This window comes from Anomalospiza imberbis, chromosome 1 (genome assembly GCF_031753505.1).
Source record: "Anomalospiza imberbis isolate Cuckoo-Finch-1a 21T00152 chromosome 1, ASM3175350v1, whole genome shotgun sequence".
Classification (NCBI taxonomy): domain Eukaryota; kingdom Metazoa; phylum Chordata; class Aves; order Passeriformes; family Viduidae; genus Anomalospiza; species Anomalospiza imberbis.
In genome coordinates this window covers 32,095,763-32,116,736 of record NC_089681.1, presented here as the reverse complement: position 1 = coordinate 32,116,736, position 20,974 = coordinate 32,095,763, and the positions used below count along the sequence as shown (strand labels likewise).

Below are 20,974 nucleotides of genomic sequence, written 5' to 3'. Positions count from 1 at the left end.
GTGGTGGTGTTGCATGTGGGGATTTTATTATTGTTGGGTTTCCATTGTGGTTTTTCTAGTACAGGTAAAACCAGATACTTTGCATATTTTTCAACACATACAGCAACATTCTGCTGTCTAATTTCCATGATTTTAGAATCCTGTTAACCACTTAATACCATCCTTTGCAGCATCACTTTCCCATTTTTGGTTTTTACCTTTGATTGAGTTTTACAGATCTAAGCAGCATGCTAGGACAAAGAGACTACCAAAATACTCAGATATGGTTTACATCAATTCAAGGAAGGCAGCTGAGATTTTGCAGAACAGCAGCATACTCTGAAAAGTCGATATCTCCAGCTGGCAGCTCTGATGATCCTCCTGTAATATATTCTCTCCCTCTGTATTTAAGCCATGCACCTTTTTTATTTTCCCCTCTGTCACTCTTTGGCTTTTTTTTTTTTTTTTTTTGCTGGTTGTATTATTGTTGTGTTTTGGTTTTTGGCATTTTTGAGAAAAACTGCTGCATTCCTTCAAGAGGAATGCAACTTCAACAGCAGCACAGAGGCTATACAGTGAAGGCTGATTAAGTATGTTTCATATTTTAACTTTGTGAAGATGCCTTCGATTTAATCTATCTACACTCCTGATCACTTAGCTCTTCTGCATTTTGCTTTACATTTACACACACAGTGCAGCAATACTCTTTAGATTTATTGGTTCTTGTGATCTTCCACTTTCAAGTTTTTTAAATAGTTTACTTTATAAGTGGAAGATAACTTTGCATGGACATTGCTCCTTTTATGGTCAAGGAATCAGTGGAACCCATATTTCCTGTGTGCTTTACAGTTTAGCCTTCTCAAATTTCTAATCCTTGTATATTTAAAATAAAAGATTGCTCAATGTTTTAAATGACTCAGTTACATCTTGGGATCCAATTATTTTATTCAACATCTTTAAAACCCAAGCAAGTATTTCTACACAAATTTATAACAACCAATTGGAACTGTAACTTGATTAATGAACTCAAAACATGATACCTGATACCAAAAACCCTCAAAGAGAAAAAAATATCATTTTACTTTTGACAAGAAGGTTCTAAAATAGCAACAGTTTCAAAATCTAGCATGACAGTAAATAGGAAGTTTTTATGTGCAAGGTATTGAAAGGTATAAAAGTTGTAGAGGGCAGAAATTATAATGAGGTAGTACTCTGGAAACAGAGATATCCTTTTCAATCTGCTCTAAACTTTGTTTTAATAGCTTTTTGTTGAAATAAGTGAATACCATTATTAGGCTGACTCATTTTTGCACAAAACAAAAAACTGCTATTTCAGTTTTAGTCATATTCATCTGAAGTATCACAAAGGACAGCCTAATTTAAAAAGCAGTGAGTGCTTAACTCAATATATATGAGTCTCAGAAAAGCCTCACGTAACATGATCTGAATGCTACCACCCAAAATGCAGATGTGAAAACATCAAAATTCAGCTCTATGTTTAAGCTGCTCCATCAATCGATAACATAGTCCAGAACTTATAGTCTGAGATCATACGCTCATCGATGTTTATAAGTGCTCAATTTTTAACATTTCTGTAAAATGAAACTATGAAAGTTATGAGAAAAAAAGTCAACAAAGTCTGAATCTTTTGAATTTCCATCAACTAAAAAACAGATTAATACCAAGAACAATTTCCATTTCAACAGACACTGAATATTTTACCATGTTTCTCTTCCCATTTCACAAATCACCAAGAAATTCAAGGCAGGGAAAAAAGTGCAAACAAGCGTACCCAGACAACTTTGATTTTTAAGAAGTCTTCTCCACTTGCCTTAGAGAAAGTAGGTAATGAAAATTAACAGCTATGACATATATTCTATTCAAATGTCACAGAACTCTAAAACAGCTACTCCATTATTTCAATAAATCTAGAAGAGTTTCGAGGTTAGTAGCTATGAAAGATAATTAAATTATTTTATTCTAAAATATGCAGAAGCTTTTACCAATTGACAGTTTGTTAGACAGTAAAATGCCTAATAAAAATTTAGTAAATTCACTACCCTGCTCCTGAAAGTGTGCAACACATTACTGCAATATGCTTACTAAGGAGAACAATGTTTCATTGCCTAGACTAAAAGCAAAATTCACAATGTTACTTGGAGTAAGTGGTGGAAGAATGAAGAGAACTTCTCATTACGTAGTCTTTTCAGCATGATTGCAGAAATAAAACAGTATATATACTTACTGTGTAATTGAATTTTGTACACTCTTTTCATCTAGAGTCATTCCCGGAGGTGGATCATTTTGAAATGCCAATAGTTCTTTTTGTAATCGTTTCTATAAAGAAATTGTATGGAATATTTGAAATACTAAATAAAGTTCATCAACAAACATGCATACTTAAGTACATTTCATCTATTTTTGAAAGGTAAAAGGAGTATTACATGACAATTTAAAAACAAAGTAAAATTGGAAGGTGAGAAAAAAGGATGACTTAGAGCTTGCTTTGTTAGAAATTTAACTGAAAAGACACAGGCAAAATAAGTTACAAGCTTTAAACTTACTTTTTGGGTAAAATACAGTGGCACTTACATTTGTAACACTGCAAAGGGAAGAGCTTTTGTGTAACAAACTACAAGGAGGTATAAATTAACTGGCTGTATTACAAAAACATTCCTAAGAGCTCCACCCCTAGCAGTGAACATTTCATATTTACACAACATCATTAGATTTATAATTAAATCTACAAGACTTTAACAGTATAAGCTCCTCCTCTAAGTAACCTAAGACATTTCCGTTTGGCATCTGTGCAAGCCTTTGCTTTGTTCTAAGTCATCCCAGAGGACAGAACAGAAAACTAAACCAAGACTATTTGGATTGTCAACACAAACTAAAAACTTTACACTAACTGCATCTTAGAACCCAGAGAGTCATAGCACTTATTAAAGTGTTATGGCAGTAGCTCAGGTTAATTCTTGCCTATTTTGACAGAGAAATTGGTCACTGCAACAAGGTGTTTCTGTAACAACTATCAGAACAGTTTCTTACAATCTATTGAGCAAGGGAAATGCAGCCTCTGTGCTGTCATTGGCACTGCTCTCAGAGTCAATTTTCTCCATATTAACAGTTACACAACATGTTTTGTCATTTCCAAGCCATCTAGATGACAAAAAGGTCAAGGCTTTCTCATTTCTACTGTCTTTTCCTGCCAACTATTTTAAGGTTACTGTCAACAAGTTCACTTCAACCTCACTCTAAGTCAAAATGATTTTATACTCCAAAGAAATAAAAATACGTGGTTTGGTGATTTAGTACCACATTTCCATTCAATATACAATTTTTTTTAAAACACAGGTCTAGCACACACTTGTAGCTGTTTTCCCGTGCTTGGCAGAACTTGAAAAAAATTCCCAGGAGAAAATAAAGTGTTGATTTGTCAACACAGAAATTATTCAGTACCCCATCAAATATATTTGAAATCGGACTACAATAAATTCAACCACACAACTCATAAGGAAAAGGCCCTTATACATTCACAACTTACATTCTGAAAATACTGAAATAACTTACTGTCTCTATCAAGCAGCCCAGAAAACTTCCTTGGGCTTCTATATTGAAAGTTCCTACCTAGCACTAAGATATAAAATAAACAAAGTGAAAACCCAATGCTAGCATTTTCATAAGCTGTATACATTGCTCACACATTGAACAAACAGGTTAGAATCCTAGTGTTTACCTTTTTCTTTCTGCTCAGATTAAGAAAACACTAACAGTGTTTCCAACACCACTATTATGAATTAAAATGCAAAGGAGCAAAGTTACAAAACCATTTTATAAATCCTTAATTTGAATGGCAGAGATTTTTTGAAGTCAATTCTCTTTCTGGCACTTCCCCAGACCATCATCAAACAAACCTCAAAGGCAGTCAACCTGTGTGCCCTTTTTCACATAGAGAAATATTTTAAAAGTTCAGAGATGAGAACATTTTACGACAACGGAAATTCAAACTCTGCTAAAGAGGAGCCATGGAAACCTTAGTTACAAAATAGCAAAGCACATATGCATATAAGAACAGCAAATAATTCAGTAGATCCATTTACTTACACATGTAGACCAACTATACAACTTTGTCCATATAAAAAGGAGCCTAAAACACATTTTAGAATTTAATTAAAATCAGAAACATTAAGCTATCAGTATCTGACAGTAATTTGAAGAGACAAAACTTTGTCTGTTCTGTATCCTAAAAAAATTTCAAATTACCAACACTTAAAATATTATCTAATTTTAAGTTTGCACCTTTAGCCCTTTTTTCAGCAACCATCTTTTCAGTCTAACACAGACTCAGTCATGTTTTTGTCCATCTCACTAGTGCAAAAATATCCCGTTTCACAGGTCTTTACTAAACAATAAACATACTATGTTTATGTTCCTTACTAAACAAAAAAGCCAGTAGCAAAAAGAAAAAAATAATAAAAATGTATACTTGAACAACAGAGTACCACTGAAGTGTTCTGTTTCTCTGATCCTAAAACATTTGCTGACACTGGCATGAGGGCCTGTCTATTCAGCATAAATAATACATACAGACAACATAGTACCTCTCAATGCTTGCAATTCAAAACAAAATTCACAAAACATATCCCAGAGAAATAGCAAGAAATACTATTTACACTTTGGGTCAAATATGTCACATCAAATAAATAATATTTTTAAAGAAATTATTATTTCCCAGTTAGCCAATTCAAATAAGTATCAGAAAGGAAAGTCAAAGAAGGTATAACTCCTCCCGTCCATAAAAAAATCCTGGACAACTGGAAAAAACTGATGAGCAGAAGGCTACAGTACTCAACAACAGGATTGGGGTTTTTTGCCTCAGTCTTCAATGGCAACTTCTGTTCCCAGCACTCAAGTGGATGGACAGCAGGAGGAAACAAAGTCCCACTTTAAGTAAAGGTGAGGTTCATGACCACTTAAGGAACCTGAATACAAACAAATCTCTGGGACCCAATGAACTGCATTCCAGACTCCCAAGTGGAATCGATGGATTTAGCTGCCAAGCCACTTTCCATGTTTGGAAAGTCTGGCAGTCAGGTGAAGTCCCAGCTGACTGAAATAAGGGTAAAAAGGAGGACACTGAGACCTGTCAGCCCCACCTCTGTGCCTGGGAAGTTCATGGGACACATCCTCCAAGAAGCTGTACTATGACACATGCAGGACAGAGAAGGATTCAGGACAGCCACCATGGCTTCACTGAGGTCAAGTCCTGCCTGAACAGCCTAGTGACCTTCTACAATGGAGTAACTACATCAGTGGACAAAGGAAGAGCTACAGATGTCATTTATCTGGACTTGTGGTAAGTCTTTGGCATGGTAGCCTACAACATCCTTCTCTCTATGTTGAAGAGAGATGGATTTGACGGGTGGACTGTGCAGTGGATAAGGAACTGCTTGGAGAGTCACATCTGGGGGGATGGAATGAAATGATCTTTACAGTCCCTTCAAATCCAAACCATTCTATAATCAGTTCCATCTGACCTCTATTTGCAGCTTTCAGTGGAAATATCAATACAAGAAAAAAAAAATCCATGCCATTCCCATAAAAAGCTGAAAAGAGCATGTCCAGTAGAAAATGAATGAGTTATCTATTAAGTTATAGAAACTCAATAACCCAGAAAAGCAAGACTAACACTGTCAGTGTTATAATGAAAAAAAATTATAGCAAGTAAATTTATCACATTGAATTAAGGGACTCCACAAAAAGCCCTGACTATGAGTATCTATTAAGCATAGGAAACTCCAGTGCAATTCTGTTTAATGGTAAATTCTTAGACACAGCTCCTCACTGGATAGGGAAGGAAGGGATTTAGAGGTGAAGAAATACACACCTCTTCTGGATTTGTTCTTGATTCAGAGCAATATCCCAAACAAAACCAAGTTTCAGCAAAAGGCATTATTTCCTTCTGCCTTACAGGAATCTCTCTAAGCCTATGTCTGCTTAAAGAACCTGTATTCCATTATACTAAACCTTTATGGGTTTTATGTATCTCAGCACTGCTCCCTCCCAAATAAAGAGGCTCTCATCCTAGAATTATTCAGGACAGAAGAGCAACAACTGCTATTAGAAATGGCAGAGAACTTCTACATTTTTCTTACCTCCAGCTATACTGACTATCTGGATAATCTGCCTCGATATTAAAGATCAAAAGTATATTGTAATAAATTCCTGGATTTCTCCAGTCCTCAATGACAGGAAGGAAGTCTGAAAGTGTTAAACAGTTTAAGTGGGAAAAATGCTTTTAAAGATTTCCTATGTTTTAATCTTGCCACTAGAGATAGAAGTAAGGCAGTTTATATATGAAGATAATTACTTCTATTGGACCAACAGACACACACTTAAGATGTGGTTAAAGCCCATTATTTGTTGGGGTTTTATTTTCCCCAGCTGGAGTAATAAAATACACTATATTTCAAAACACTCTACTATTCCATTAACCACACCATAAAAGTTAGTAATTCCTAATCTGATTAACATATCTGGCTATCTTTAACAGGCTTTCACCAAACATTTTCAAAATTTAGGATTTTTTTAAATCAAACATCAACTCACTTATTTCTGTACAGAATAACAAAGAGCTGCCTATAGACCTTTTCCAGAACATGAGAGTACTCTATAGGAACTGGAACAAAACTGCAGAGGGCACAAAGGGCCTACTAACCAGAATTCATTCAAACAGTGGGAAAAAAATGTTTTAAGAGAGAGACTAAGTAATATTTAGAAAATAATCTTTAAATCAAGGTCTCTGGTGAATGCATTCCAGTGTATCACTACCCATGGTATAACATGTTTCTTTTGTATCTTACCGAAATACTTCATGTTCCAATTTGTATCTACTGTCCTTTGTCTTCCCATAGTGGCTCTGTTTTCCCTTGATATCTTCCTATTATGTTGTAGGCATCAGCAAGATCTCTCATTTGCCTTCTCTTCTTACAGCTGAAGAAACCCAGTCTCCTTGAAGGTCACACAGTTCAGCCCCAGCCATCCTGTCTGTCATCTGCTGGACTCACCCCAGAACCCCAATGCCTATCCTGTACTGCAGCTCCCTGAACAGATGTGGTCTCAAGCGCCAGAGAGAGGAGAAGGAGAGGACCTTCCTCGAGCTGCTAGCTCGACGCTTGCATAGACAGCCTGATGTGCAGCTAGGGATATTCAGAAAACTTGAAGATATTTTCCACAGATATTATGAAGGACTATTTTTTCTTCCTCTCTTTCTTAAAATAATTTGTCTTTTGTTGTGTCTCATTAATACAGAAATTGGTTTATCAGGAGACTGATCTAGTTATTAAAAAAAAAACCCTTAAATGAAGCCCTTAAAGACCAGATTCATACAGTTTAATTAGGAAACTGAGTTCCTCATTACCACAGTAATTCAGAAAACATCTAAAGTTTGAATTTAAAAACTTGAAATTGATTTCTCTTCAGTGTTGAACAGTATTTGCTGACCAAAAAGGTTACAAAGGACAAAATTTTCTTACAGCAACACAGTCTATACACCCACTCTTAGCTTCAAGACTCAAATGTACTTTAAAAAAACATGACTCTGGTATACCAAGCCCATACACAATGGATACAAAAGGCATAAGATTCTCAAATTAAGCATTTGAAAAGGTAAGTTTCAGCAGTGTGAAAGCCTTTCTTATATTTGACAGCCATGAGTGCAGAATTATTGCTTTTGTTTTCACAAACATTCTAGAAAATTAGCAGCAATATACATAGGAGGACAAAATATAACAGACTGACACTTTTCAGACAATTTTAACTCTCATTCATAGAATCTTATAAACTTAGGATTTAAAGATACCTCTCCATCTTCCTAACATAAAAGGAAGTTGTGTTAAAAGCCTTTAACATTTTTCACATCACTTTATCTCTTGCCTTTACAAGTAGAAGAACTTTATAGTAAGAGATCTAAGTGGGTTAAATGAATTATGGTCAAATAACTTCTCTTAGGCTTCATGGACACAAAAGTGTTCTTCTATTTACTTCAACTCTCACCTTTCCCAATCTCTACTCAAGTAAACACTTTCAAGCCAATGCAGACTACCCTCAAAATACCCTTTGGCAGATTCACTCCGTTGGACAGAACCAAACACCTGCTCTCAATCAGACAACCGCTCTAAACAACAATCTACGACTTTGATAACTTGTGAAGTGGTCTTTATGTTTCAGAAAAAAAAGTCCATATGATTGATACCACATTTTCTTGTGTGTTTATTCAAATGTCACATCAACACACATGGAAAATTTTTGCACAGTCAAAATACAGCTACTGCTCCTCTTTCACATCAGCTGCAGCCCAATACAAGGAGAAAATCATGTTAATTGAATGTGAAGTTTTTCTTAAATCCATTTAGCTAATTGTCTTTGCTAATTGTCGATTGTTTGCTATAGGTATCAGAGACTATTTGGGCTAGTGATTTCCAAAGTCAAATTTTCACACAATAGTAGAAAAAAAAATATTTATCTTCTGGAAACTCACTCTAAAGAATTGTCAAAAAAAAAATCTCAGATTTAGTTGCTTAAACACTTCTAAAAACCAAACCAACCCACATAGCTAATTTTAATTACTGACATAAAATCCAGTGTCTAAAGATATTGAATCTGCCCTTTTTGTGTGGCATGCTTTATCATCAATTCAAGTATTTGTCAGCTATTCTTTGCTTTGCTTTCCTTTCCTATTTACAGGCTCATCCCTTTCCTCATCTTTCTAATGATTTATAAGAACATCTTTTAATGCTTTTCAAATACACCAATTTAAAACAATGAAGCATGAGTTGATTTCACTCTTATATGCTTATCCATTTAATAGGAATTACTAAGTTACACTTTTCTCTTCTATACAAAGCCTCCTCAATCTTCATGTCATTGAACAGGCCCTCATGGTGCCACACTGACTTCTACTATTATTCCTATTTTTTTCCATATTGAGACAGCTTGATACCAGACATTAGTATTTTTGTCTAAAAACCTGTAGCACTTCAACACTCCACCTATATTAAGACGTGACTAACTAAAGTCAATACCACAACTGCTTTCAGCTTTTTCCTTACCATGAATGAGGAATACTTTTTTAATCACACTCAAGTTGTTTTCAGCCTCTCAATCAGCTCCTTCAAGTCAAAATAGAAGCTAGTGCAGCTATTCATGCCTAAAATAATGCCCAAACACGTCTTCCATACACTGATATACTCTTGGGAGCTGTGCTTGCTTTACTGTCCTTTTCACATCACAAGACACTCTCTTCAATGTTTCTGTTAACCCATCAAAGGATTTCATACAGAAGCACGTTCCTGCTTGTCCACTTTCTATTGAAAGTGACTAGAAGAAAGCTGCAGACTCATAGGGGAATACATGAAGGATGCACAGGCAATCTTACTTTGACATTCTCCTTATTTTTGAGAGAGAATCTTGTGCTTAAACATTCTTGTAATGTAACTTTAAAGTAAACCAGAACTAAAATGTATCAAATTGATAAAAACATTCACAATCTAGAGGGAAACAGAAAGCTGAGTAAGAATATCAGAAACCCAAGTCTGGTCAACAGTCCTTCAACTAAAGTAATAATCACATACAAAATGCAGAGGAGTGATGTAATGAGTTCACAGAAGTATTTTCAAGCGGAAGTCTTTGAAACCAAGATTACTTATTCCTTACTTTTACCTATCTCTGCAGGAAAGGATAAATCAGGGATGAAATCAAAGAGCACAGCTTAACTCTGATCCAAGCATCACTTCCAAAAGAAGTTTATTCAAGTACTTGAGACATGACTGACATAGCAATGGTTTGTAGCCTGTTACTAATTCTGTCAAACAGGATTTGTGCAACTCCTTCAATGATCCTCCACAGATTTTCTACAGTATCAAACCTGCAAGACTTCTTACAGCATATGGAAAAAAGAACACAAAATTAGCTGGTGCCAGTAGGGAAAAATTCCTGACAGCTCCCCAGACAGGTCACAACGACCTCTATCATTTCTGTCCTGACAGACAGCACTCACTGTCTGTCATGGTTCAAGTTAAATGTATGTCTGAACTCAACATTTTCTAGCAAAAATACACACCCCTCTTTTCTCCAAACTGGCACACATCTTACTTGGCCACCTCTGGAACTGGGGAGATAACATCTCAAATGCCACAGCTGAATTCTCACTTGAATTGATTCTAGGTGAAGCACATAAAGAAGCAGGGAGGGCCTGCACATAAATAAGATGCAACATGTGAAAAAGCAGAGGGGGCAGCAATATAGGACAGGAAGAAATGTAGATGTTTTCAATATGAGTGTTTCAAAACCAGCCCTAGAAACAGGTAGTTTGGTCACTGTGTATGACTGAGCTGGGTATTATAGGACATAAATGCTTATTAACAGATACAAAATTATTTCACTGGTCTCTGTGTCCCTGTTAGCTACCCCAAGTGTCAATAACCTATATTCCTAAAGCATGTATGGCATCATCACTATCACATTGCCCAAAAACAGGGATGATTTTTCTGATTCTACCATAAACAAGGGACACCCATAGACAGACAGAACAACAGAGTTTAACCAAAATCCCTCACAACGAAGTAAAGCAAAGGCGTCTTCCTTACCCACCATGAAAACTTCCCTAGCTCTTGCAGGTATTACCTTTCTCAAAACCTTTAAAAAAGAGTATCACAATATCAGGAGTCTATTTTCAGTTCTAAGCCCATTGCCAGAACTCTTACAACAGCTTTGCCCCTCCCTTGGAAAAGTGGAGCACAGAGTTAAATGTTAACAGAGCTAAGGGCAAACAAAAACATGTGTACAGTGAAGGTAGAGAGGTCACTACCAAGTACAACTTAAGTACATACAGCTGAGAGCACCTAGGCCAAGCAGTGAGTGTTGCATCAGGCAATGTTTTATTCTTCATAACTAGAGTGGGAAAAGCATACATGCAGTGGTATATTGGCTGTTGATTAGCAGTAAAATATTAACACATTAATCCAATCAAGTTTGAATGTATGCCCATACTCCTGGATTATTATATCCTATGAGCTGAAATGACAAACTTTGAAAACAAAAAAAGAAAATAAAATTGCAATTCTTAAATACTTCACATTTTGGTGTTTCAAGAAATGCAGTACAAAATGTGCAGTGTCTTAAATCAGCAATATCTTAAATGAGTAAACTAAATGATCTTAGTCAAATACCTTACCTACAAAAACCTATTTCAGTGATCTTCTTTTTTATAGAGAAATAAAGTAAGAAGGAAGAAAGCTGAGCTGATTAAACTCAAAGCAGATTCAGCAAAAGACATGATATATTAAGGGAAATGGTAAGAATTTGGTAGAAAATAGCTAGGGGAAAAGCAAAACTATCAGTAGAGCAGAAACATACAAGCAGAGCAAAAAGTGGCAAATGGACAAACAGATTCCTTTCACTTCTGCTGGAGGAAATGTATCATTGCCACATTTTATTTCACCATTAAAACAAGATGTGATGGCAATTTAACTGAAATGTGGTGGCCTTTGCACCTGGACTGGTAGGAATTCAACTAGCCATGTCCAATAAGGTAGTATCAAGATGATATGAAGAAACAAAGGTGGAATAGCAACTTCACAGACTAGGAAGCATGCAGGAACAAAACATCTGTACTTAAATTGTGTTACAAACCTTCTATTTCTAGGCACTCAAATTCCCTTCTCTTTGTTGCAAGAAACTGTCAATACAAGAAATGAATAGTCTTCCAAGGCCGAGCCTTCCTGGACACTGTAAATGCAAATCTTGATGTGGCTCAAAGATCAAAGAGGAAGAAAATTAACTCATAAATAGTTAGAAGTTAAACATTAATCCCACGGGGGCTCCATTCTTCTATTTTGGTATAAATATATTGGTAAAGCTGCTGCACCCTAGGGACACCTAACAATATTTCTTCCATAACTACCAAAACTCTATTCCACATCCAAAAATTTAAATGGGCCCAAACTCTGTTAGCACCAAAACACTGCCAATAATATGATAACATCCTGGCAAAGAATTTACATTTTGCTTATGAGCTGTAGCCTGTCACCTCCTTGCTCATTCACGTCATAAAATGTTTCACAAAAAACATCCTTTCTGTCTTGGAGAAGTTCTTACATGCAGGAGACAGTCACGTACAGAGATAAACTGCAAGCCTGTCGCAGAACAGAAGCTGAAAACAGGCTGCAATGACAGTGTTGTACAACACCACCATGTTGATTCATAAGCAAAGCTTGACTGTTAGTACAAGCTACCAGCCTGAGAGTGTAAAACCACTAGAACTCTATTTTCAGTATTTCAGTTCCTTCCATTCACACATTTCTTACTGAAAAGTGCTTCAAATCCAGAATATGAAGATCTAAACACCAGGTAGATAGTTATGCTTTTCAAACTAAACTCACCTACAGAAGAAAAAAACCAACATATTTTAAGCAGTTTAAGAATTCATGAACTCACTGCACATTACTGTCTAATTAGAAACCTAACTTAAAATACCAAAAAGCTGTCAAACAGAAGAGAAACAATATAAAGACTCACAATGGTGACATTTAAGAAAAGTCACCTGCCACACTTCATCTCACTACTTAAGAAATCTAGAGAATGGCAGTTCCTACAAATAATAACCCCTTTACTTCCCAGTCAACCAGGTCATTCAAGAAAGTCCTTGCAGATTATATCCCATAATTCAGGTGAGATCATTTACCCCAGACTCTCAAACACACAAACTGTCCAGATACTTGATTATGACAATCTTGCATGAATTCTTCCTATCAAAGTTCTTCTAGTAAGCTTTAGGCAAGGCAGAGAGGAGGAAAGATAGATAATTGTCTGGATGTGGCTAATTAAAGCTTCAGCAAATGCATAACAAAACAGCTCCACAAAATACTCTGTCCTTATTAAAAAGTAATACTGGGATTTTAGCTCAATTGTTTTTCAGTTTTATCTATTTTTGGCTGAATAGCAGGTTTTCAATTTATACTGAGAATGCAGAAGCAGATTAGTCTCCTCCTCATTTCTAATAAAACATGTTAACATCTGGCAACCGAGTTCTAATGTTATTTCCTCAGACCAATCCTGACTTCAAGAAATGAATGTCAAGCATTTTGCACATTCCTCTCATTTTAAAGAAACCAAATGGCAATGTATTCATCTTTTTATCAAGCTACTTACAATAAGTTCCTATCACTCATCTTTTGTTCTTCTGAACATTTAAACATTTCAAAAATCCAGTTATGGATTGAGGGTGGTGTAAGGAAGGATTGTTGATTTCTCAGTTTGATAACAGAATATTATCTTCATATGCTCCAAGATATTCTGAAATATTTGACTGAAAGGTCAAAGCAACAGTCCTCTTTAAAGGACAATAATACACTTGATTTAAACTCACTAAGAGACAAGATCAATCTGAAATCATAACTACAGTACAATTAAAGATAAATCACAATAACTATACACACACAAAGGAAACATTCTGTACTTCACAGTCTGAAAAGCTTTTTGCCAGATAACCAAATTTTTTTACAATGAACTTGTCATTTGAAAGCAAATGAAGTGGAATCCACTATTCTAGAATAAGACGAAACTGACAGCGAGTCATCTGCTTTGTAAATGGAGTCTTCAAATGTACCAACACCCAGCACAAGCCTCACACAGTAATAAAAAGCCAACCACAGATAATTTTAACTTTTAAAGAAAAGAGTCTGGCACTACTTGAACTGCTTCAGTTAAAGAAATTAATTTAAGAAAATAGTGAAGGCTGGCACAATGAGGTCAACCAGATGTTTACCAGGGAATTTCTCATCCCTATAGAAACATTCCAATAGTTGGTAACCAAAATAAAGTGCTCTATTCTAACAAAAAGCATTTTAGAGAGAAAAAGAGGTAAAATGTTTGAAGTAGCAAACAGTAACAAAATTTAAATACTCATTCAATCTATATCCCTAAATATGACAGGGGAGAGTTTCTAACTTAAGAAGGGGCAAGGAAACTGAATGGATTTAGGTTTCTTATTACTGCCCACCAATTCCTAATGAAGAAGAACTAAATAAATCAATATGAACAAGTGACATCAAATTCTATGAAGCATTTTATTCCAGCAGACTTTCAGGGATAATATTTGCTATGCTCTACTAAACTATTATCATTTACTGACAGACAGATTTTCTTCTTGAGGCTGATTAAGCAGTACTTTTAATTAAGTTGAATAAAAAAAGATGACAAACAACTTTGTATTTGTAATCACCCAAGGAGAAACAATTATTTTTTAGTACTGTGTATGAAAGGATGAATAGCTGGTATCCTCAATGAGATCATAAATTAGTAAAAATGAGGTGTCTCACAATTCCTGACTTACCACCACTAACTTCTGTCCTTCCTTTACTAACACATTATTATTGCTTTTAGAAAGGTAAATTATAAGGTCCTCTCCATCCCTGACTGACACCTGTTTTTCATGCCAGTAATTAAGGTCACCTGAGGAAAAACAAGCAAACAAAAAACCAAACTGCAAAGGCTTGTGCAGATTCCAGAACATATTTTTGAACAAAGCAAAGGAAAAAAAAAAAATAAAAAGAAAAACACAACAAAAAAAAATCCCCAACAACTGCAAAGGCCCAAACACATTCCAGAATATCTTTTGAAAGCCTTCAACTATCAAAAGCAGGCAGAAGTCATGTTATGTGACCTTGATTGATCAGAAAATATTGCCTACTGGCTCTTTTTATTTAAAGCATTTAACTTATTTATTTTCATTTGCTTTCAGTAAATGAAGTTGTAATAGGTTTCACTGAACAGATAATACTATCTCTTCCTCCCTTCAAAAGACAAAAACTATATATCCAGCTGACAGTTCTGTCACAGTCCTTCGCTACTTCAAAGCCATGCAAGATGCACAAAATTTCTGGCTCCAAGTACTGAGCAAAAGACTTTTGTCATCCTCTTCCCCTCTGCCCTAGTGGAAATTTTAGCCTGTAATCTGCTTGAACGCTCATCTCTCAGTTGTAAAACAAGGCTGTGTGAGACATGAGCTAATGATCTGAAGGCATTTACTTTGGTTGCACACAGCTGTAACTATGGGTAAATTCACTGGGAGTTGTGCCTTCTCTTTCACATGAATACGGGTAATTTAATCCCAGTCTCTGGGCGTAGTTGCAAGTATGACCTACACCTGTACCATACCTAGTGAAGATCCTTTAGTCTAAAACTCTTCACACTTTGCTCTAATTGGAACAAACAATTAGAGAAAGTACTTGATCACCGAGTTTCACACATTGTTTGAGCTAAGCTGCTTTAGCTTATTAATGACAAACCCATAGAGCCTTCCAAGGGAGAAGCTTAACAAAACAACATTCCCTGCCTCTTGCAAATGTATTGTGTTATATTTTTCTCTTCTCAGAACTTGAATAGCTGGGCCTAAACACAAGTATAAGATAGTATAAAACTCAGAGCAAAAAATAATTGTAATCAACCAGAATTACTCTTCTTTACAGCAAACGCCTACTTTATTTTCCTGATTGAAATCATCCACATATTCAAGAGATACCAGTGTTCAATGTGATAGGTTGAAAGCATCCATGGTTTTTTACATTTTAGCTATATAGTTGGTGTATTTGTAAGGAAGAGCTGCTGATAGTGCTCAGAGTACACTGTTTCAATAAGCTTTTCTACTACTGCTTTCCTTCTCTGAAGTGAATTCTTCCATCCTGGCTCAAAAATTCTGCAGCTGTTGCACAGCAAACTATTTCCCAAAATTCTATTTACACAGGCAGATACAAAAACAAGCAAATGAGACTCCTTAGGGTCTAAATCCATAAATTCTATTTTATTTATCTTTACTGAATGAAGATTGTAAATTTTAAACTTCAGTTGCTATTCAAGATAAAACTTTATTAATAAACTCCTGAGATTAAATTAACTCATCTTGATAAAATTACTAAAAATTTGATATTTATCATACTTCATTCTAGCATGGTTATATGCCAAAGCTAATACAGCACACATCAGTACAGACTGATTACCAAAGGTTATGTAAAGGACTAACAATCTCTTAGTGGACAGAGGAAATTATTTTTACTGTCTACTGATTCTGGTTTCAGTTATGGTACTCGCATTTCTCAGTTTAAATAATTACTGAAATTTTTATCTTCAACAGCATTTCACCAATGGAACCACTAAATACTTTATTGACTACCAATAATTTCATTCTGTTTATATCCCAGAATTGGTTATATAGCTACAGTACCCACTCATTTTCTTTTTGAAACCACACAAATAGCATCCCCTACTATGACATTCAACAGTACAGAACCAATGTGCATAACCATCCAAGTTCCAATTCACTGAAAGCTTTCCTCACTTAAGGTTGGGGTTTTGGCTTTTTTTGGAACACGCAATAAAAATAGTTTAATACTTTTTCCTGGACAAAGCTTTTAAATAAGAACAAATTATTGCCAAATCATTAAATAAAAACACTGCCAGTGTTGAGCAAAGATTGCACAATAAGTAATTGTTCTGAGAACAGCTGGAAACACAGAACTTCCACTAACACTAGAAGCACAGGTAAAGAATAGAAGGAAGCGTAACCAAAACTGTATGTATTTCTTCTGGATATTTCAGTGGCCTGTAAATATTTTCTTCAACCCATACCCCACTGACTGAAAATATTGGGGTAAAACTCATGGGAAACGTTCACATTGTTAATAGCTTGCATTCTGTGATACAAGTTCACTGGGATCTCAAACTGGCCATGAATTCTGCATTGTCATCTCACACAGTTATTTTATTAAATGGCTGCTTAGAAACACATTTTCAAAAAAAAAATTCTATTGACAGAACAAGATTTTTCAAGTAGGACTTTATTTTGTTGTGTGCATGTAATTTGATGGTAGCCTACCACAGCAGTTTTCAAGGCATAACACAGAAGCACAGTGAAAGCTAACATCCTATACTCTTTACTGAAGTTGTTTGTGTCATTAATTACATTAGCTCTGCATTCAATCAGATGTAAATATCTACAAGTACAAATCTTATGTGTCTAACTTTACAGAATATATGAGAAGTTATTCTGGTGATAAAAAAACCTTAAAACCATCCCTCTAAATATTCTCACAATTTCACAAATAAATCCAAGGTTTGTAGTATTAAAACTAAAAGGAAGCGAGAGGTAAATCATAGTAATTAAGATGTCAGTATTATCAATAAAGTCAATCTTTGAAGTTTAGGATGCAAACAGTTCATATCTGGACACTGAGGGAAAGGTTTTAATAATTTAACACTTCGTACAGCAATGACGTATTTTCTGTACATTTTCAACTGAACTTCCTTACTCTATTTTTACCTGCTCTTCCATTCATAAGGAAAGTCCTGGGTTTCCAGCTGTTCTGAGAACAACTGTTAACGATTTCTTCAGCATTTGCCTTTAAAGGCTTCAGATTACTAAAGATGCTATATCAAAATTTTCTAAAGCAGATCCATTCTCTTCCCTTGTTCTATATTACTTGTACCTTTTCAGAATACTTCTGTGCTTTTTATCCAGAAGAACACTGCAAAAGCTTGGGCTTTTTCTGGGAAAGTTCTTGAAAATAACTGCTCTTCCTTTAAAGGCTTGTCTAGGGTGTGTTAGTTTTTAAGAAAAAAATGTTATTTGCCTAAAGTTATGCAAACCAGGTTTAAACCAGTCCAGCAGTGGCAAATTAGCAACAACACTGTGGTTAGAAAACAAAACACAAGATCTCATAAGCACTGGCTTCTATTATCACAGAAAAAAAAGGGTTACAGAAAACTCCCATTAAAGACTGTCCACACAGACAAAAATCACTGTAAGTTTAATGATACACACAAAGGCTTAAAGTCACTGAACTGCAGTAACTGTTCAGGTCGATGCTCAGAGCCATTAGCAAAAAGAGGCAATTTGTTACAAGTTTCAAAACTTCACTGTAGACTGACTAAGAACAGGCTAATCAGATAACTCTTGTAATTTAATCTGAGTCTTTTCAGTGAATCTGTATGTAATTAACTTGGGGCATCATACACTGTTGTATAAAATTACAGCAGTGTAAGAAGTAACTAGAACTTACTTTGTGCACCAATATATCATTTTTATCAATAAAATCAATAATATTGTCATAATAGTACAGTGTCAGACCACTGGTATAGCCAGAGATGGCAATGAGTTACACAAACATTTCAGGTAAACACTGTGTATTTAAAAACACTATACTTAATCAGAAAAATGGCATCTTTTTTTGTGTCAGGCAACTTAGAAGATAGCAATAATTATAATAAATTATTCTGGACCAAAAAAAACCACTTAAAATTATAGATATTGTTTTCCTTTGTAAAACATTTTTTCACACTGAACACTTAAATGTTAACTGATAGAATTCAGTCTTGAAATCTTGCTCATCTGAGAGTATTTCTACAATAAACTTACTGCTCACTTACTAAATTTTCATTTATGCTTCCTGTTTACAACTCCTTTCCAACATGCTAAACCACATTATTAAATTAGCAGTTTACTAAACATAAGAAATTAATTAGAGCATTATGCAATTAGCAACATATAGACAAAAAATCTCCATAAATATCCTTGAATCTCTTATCAAAAGACAACAGAACATCACGTAAGAAAACAAAAAGTGTTATCTTACAGCTGGTATTTCTAAAATGAAAGCAATTACAACATCAGACTTAACACGGCTGTAATTTCAGGAAGCGAGTATTACCCTCCACACATCTGAAGTTTAGGCAACACTTTCATGTATCCTCAACAACCTCATTCAATATGTAACCATTCTTCCCCCTTTACAGAGGGAGCAACAGGAATTAGGGTGAGGCACGCTGTAGAAGGTCATTTACTAGGCCAGAGACAGCGACACAGCACAGCTCTACCAAGTCCCTTTACAGAGTGCCTCTTTCCCGGTTCACAGCTGCCATGTTCCTACTTTTCACACAGTTTTTTAAAAGACACTTCTTAAGAAACTATAGCCTCTATTTTGCAGTTCAGCTTGTAAAAGTCTGCACATTATAAGAAGAGCATTGCAAAAACGCATTTGCCAGACAGAGCTAATAAAACCAAGGCACATCAGACTACCTGCCTAAGCTACTGCTAAAAGAACATTCTGTACAGTATGTTCAATTTCTTGATCTCGTTTCATTTCAGTAACTCTGAAAGACACACCATGGAATGGGGGGAAAGGGGGAGTTATGCTTCTAAACTTCAGGAAAATAATTTTTATATGCTTCTAAACTTCAGGAAAATAATTTTTATCCCATACAGTTCAATAATTTGACATTTTAACTCTTTTTTGCTCTGCTAAATCCAGATTATTAGGAAAATTAAACAAATGTCACTCATTTTCTACACTCTTTCCGTGCTGTTCTATTACTAGTGACAAAAAATGTGAGCTGTACTGGACCAAAATGAGAGAAAATGAGATCTAGATGATCCAAATATAAAAACAAAACGGAAAACTATAAATATCCAAGGAAAAGTAGAGAAGTTGCTGGTTAAATAAGGAGAGATAGGGGCCACTGCCACAAAACCTAGAGATCTTTTCAGCTGCCCCAGTCGTAATAAAGCACCAGCCACTGAGAGCAGCACACAGTGAAAGTGATCCAATCGACCAGAGCAATTTCTGCAGCCCCTGTTTAAGAACCCCTTCGTAGTAGGTATGAATGAATAATTCAGCTGGAAATATCTGTCAGGCAGCAGGATGTTCCATCCTACTGTACCTACAGCAATACCATCCTGCCGAGAAATCCAGACGTTACCTGTCCACAGTGCTGACACCACGCCGCAACCTCATTTTAGGGAGAGAAAGAGAACCCCACGGGGCGGCACGCGGCTTGGAGCAGGACACGCCTGTCCCAGTCCCCCTTGTGCGGGGGAATTACAGCGCCGGAACCCGAGGAACTCGGAGCTGCTGGTCACGGTCCCCACGATGACACGGGGAGGGCCCCGCTGACCGCCCACTCCGCACGGTGTGACACACGTTCCCACGGCGCCCGGCGAATCTGCGGCCCTCCCCAAGTCCCGGGGGAGCAGGGATCCCTTCGCCCTTCCCTCGGCCGCCCAGGAAGCGGCGGCATCGCTGCCAGACGCCTCCCTGAGGCGCCTCTTCCCCGGGCCCGCCCTGCCCGCCGCCGTCCGAGTCCGGGCCTCGCCCCTCACACCTCTGCGCGTCTCACCTCCATCCCGGCCCTTCTCCTCCGCCGCCACCTGCCCTCCCCGGCCCTGCTACCCGGGACCTCGACGCTCTCAACCTCTGCCCGGGCGGTTCGTCCCTCTGCGCTGCGCCGCGCCACGCACGCACGCACGGACGCACACACCCGGCGGAACGGCTGCTCGCGGCTCCCCCCACCCCCACCGCCACGGCCGCCGCCCGGCCCCAGCGCCGCCCCGGGGCTCCGCCGCAGACGCCTCACCTGCATCGACGCCATGATGGATCCGCCTCCTCCCCCTCCCCTCTGCGCCGCCGCCGGGGCGGCCCCGCCCCGCGCGCTCCCCGGTCACGTGCCGTGCCCGCCCGGTGAGCAGCTGCGCGTGCGCGGGGCGGGAGCGGCGCGGGCGGGCGGCGTTTGTTCGTGGGCTGCCGCTGCCGCTGCCGCTGCCGGGGAGGCTCCCCCGGCGCTGCCCGTGCCCCGCTGTAAGGGGTTGGTCCTCAGCCGGCTTCAGGTTGTGAAGGTTTTTAGAGCTGCACGTGCAAAGTGTTTAAGTGACTCGATTAAATGCGGACTTCGCCCCTCCGTTTTGTGGGTTTTTCCGGGCTCCCCTCACGCCCGGTGTGCTCTGGTGGGAAGGCCATACAATCATAGGACCATAGAATGCTAAGTAGTGGGAAGGGACTTTGAAGATCATTTAGGTCCGACACCCCCGCCATGGGACACCTCCCACCAGACCAGGCTGCCCAGAGCCCTTCCAACCTGGCTTCGAACCAACCTGCCCCAGGGATGGGGC

At 37.4% G+C, this 20,974-nt stretch overlaps 1 protein-coding gene across 10 annotated transcripts in view; it reads right to left on the bottom strand.

Moving 5' to 3' along the window:
• Positions 1-20,521, bottom strand: part of UBE2W (ubiquitin conjugating enzyme E2 W) — a 43,774-nt gene extending 23,253 nt beyond the window's left edge. For 4 of the 10 annotated variants that reach the window (XR_010998005.1, XR_010998006.1, XR_010998004.1 and 1 more), the window contains exons 1-2: positions 20,443-20,515; positions 2,225-2,316 (exon numbers count right to left, since the gene is read on the bottom strand). Coding sequence is in view for 6 of the 10 variants with exons in the window: in XM_068186695.1 (XP_068042796.1) it covers positions 2,225-2,316; positions 20,443-20,457 (107 nt within the window). In the remaining 4 variants the exon portion in view is untranslated. Of the gene's footprint in view, positions 1-2,224; positions 2,317-20,205; positions 20,415-20,442 lie in introns of those variants that run through there. The other 6 variants (XM_068186695.1, XM_068186705.1, XM_068186736.1 and 3 more) reach the window with 6 other exon arrangements.
• Positions 20,522-20,974: the final 453 nt, after the last annotated feature.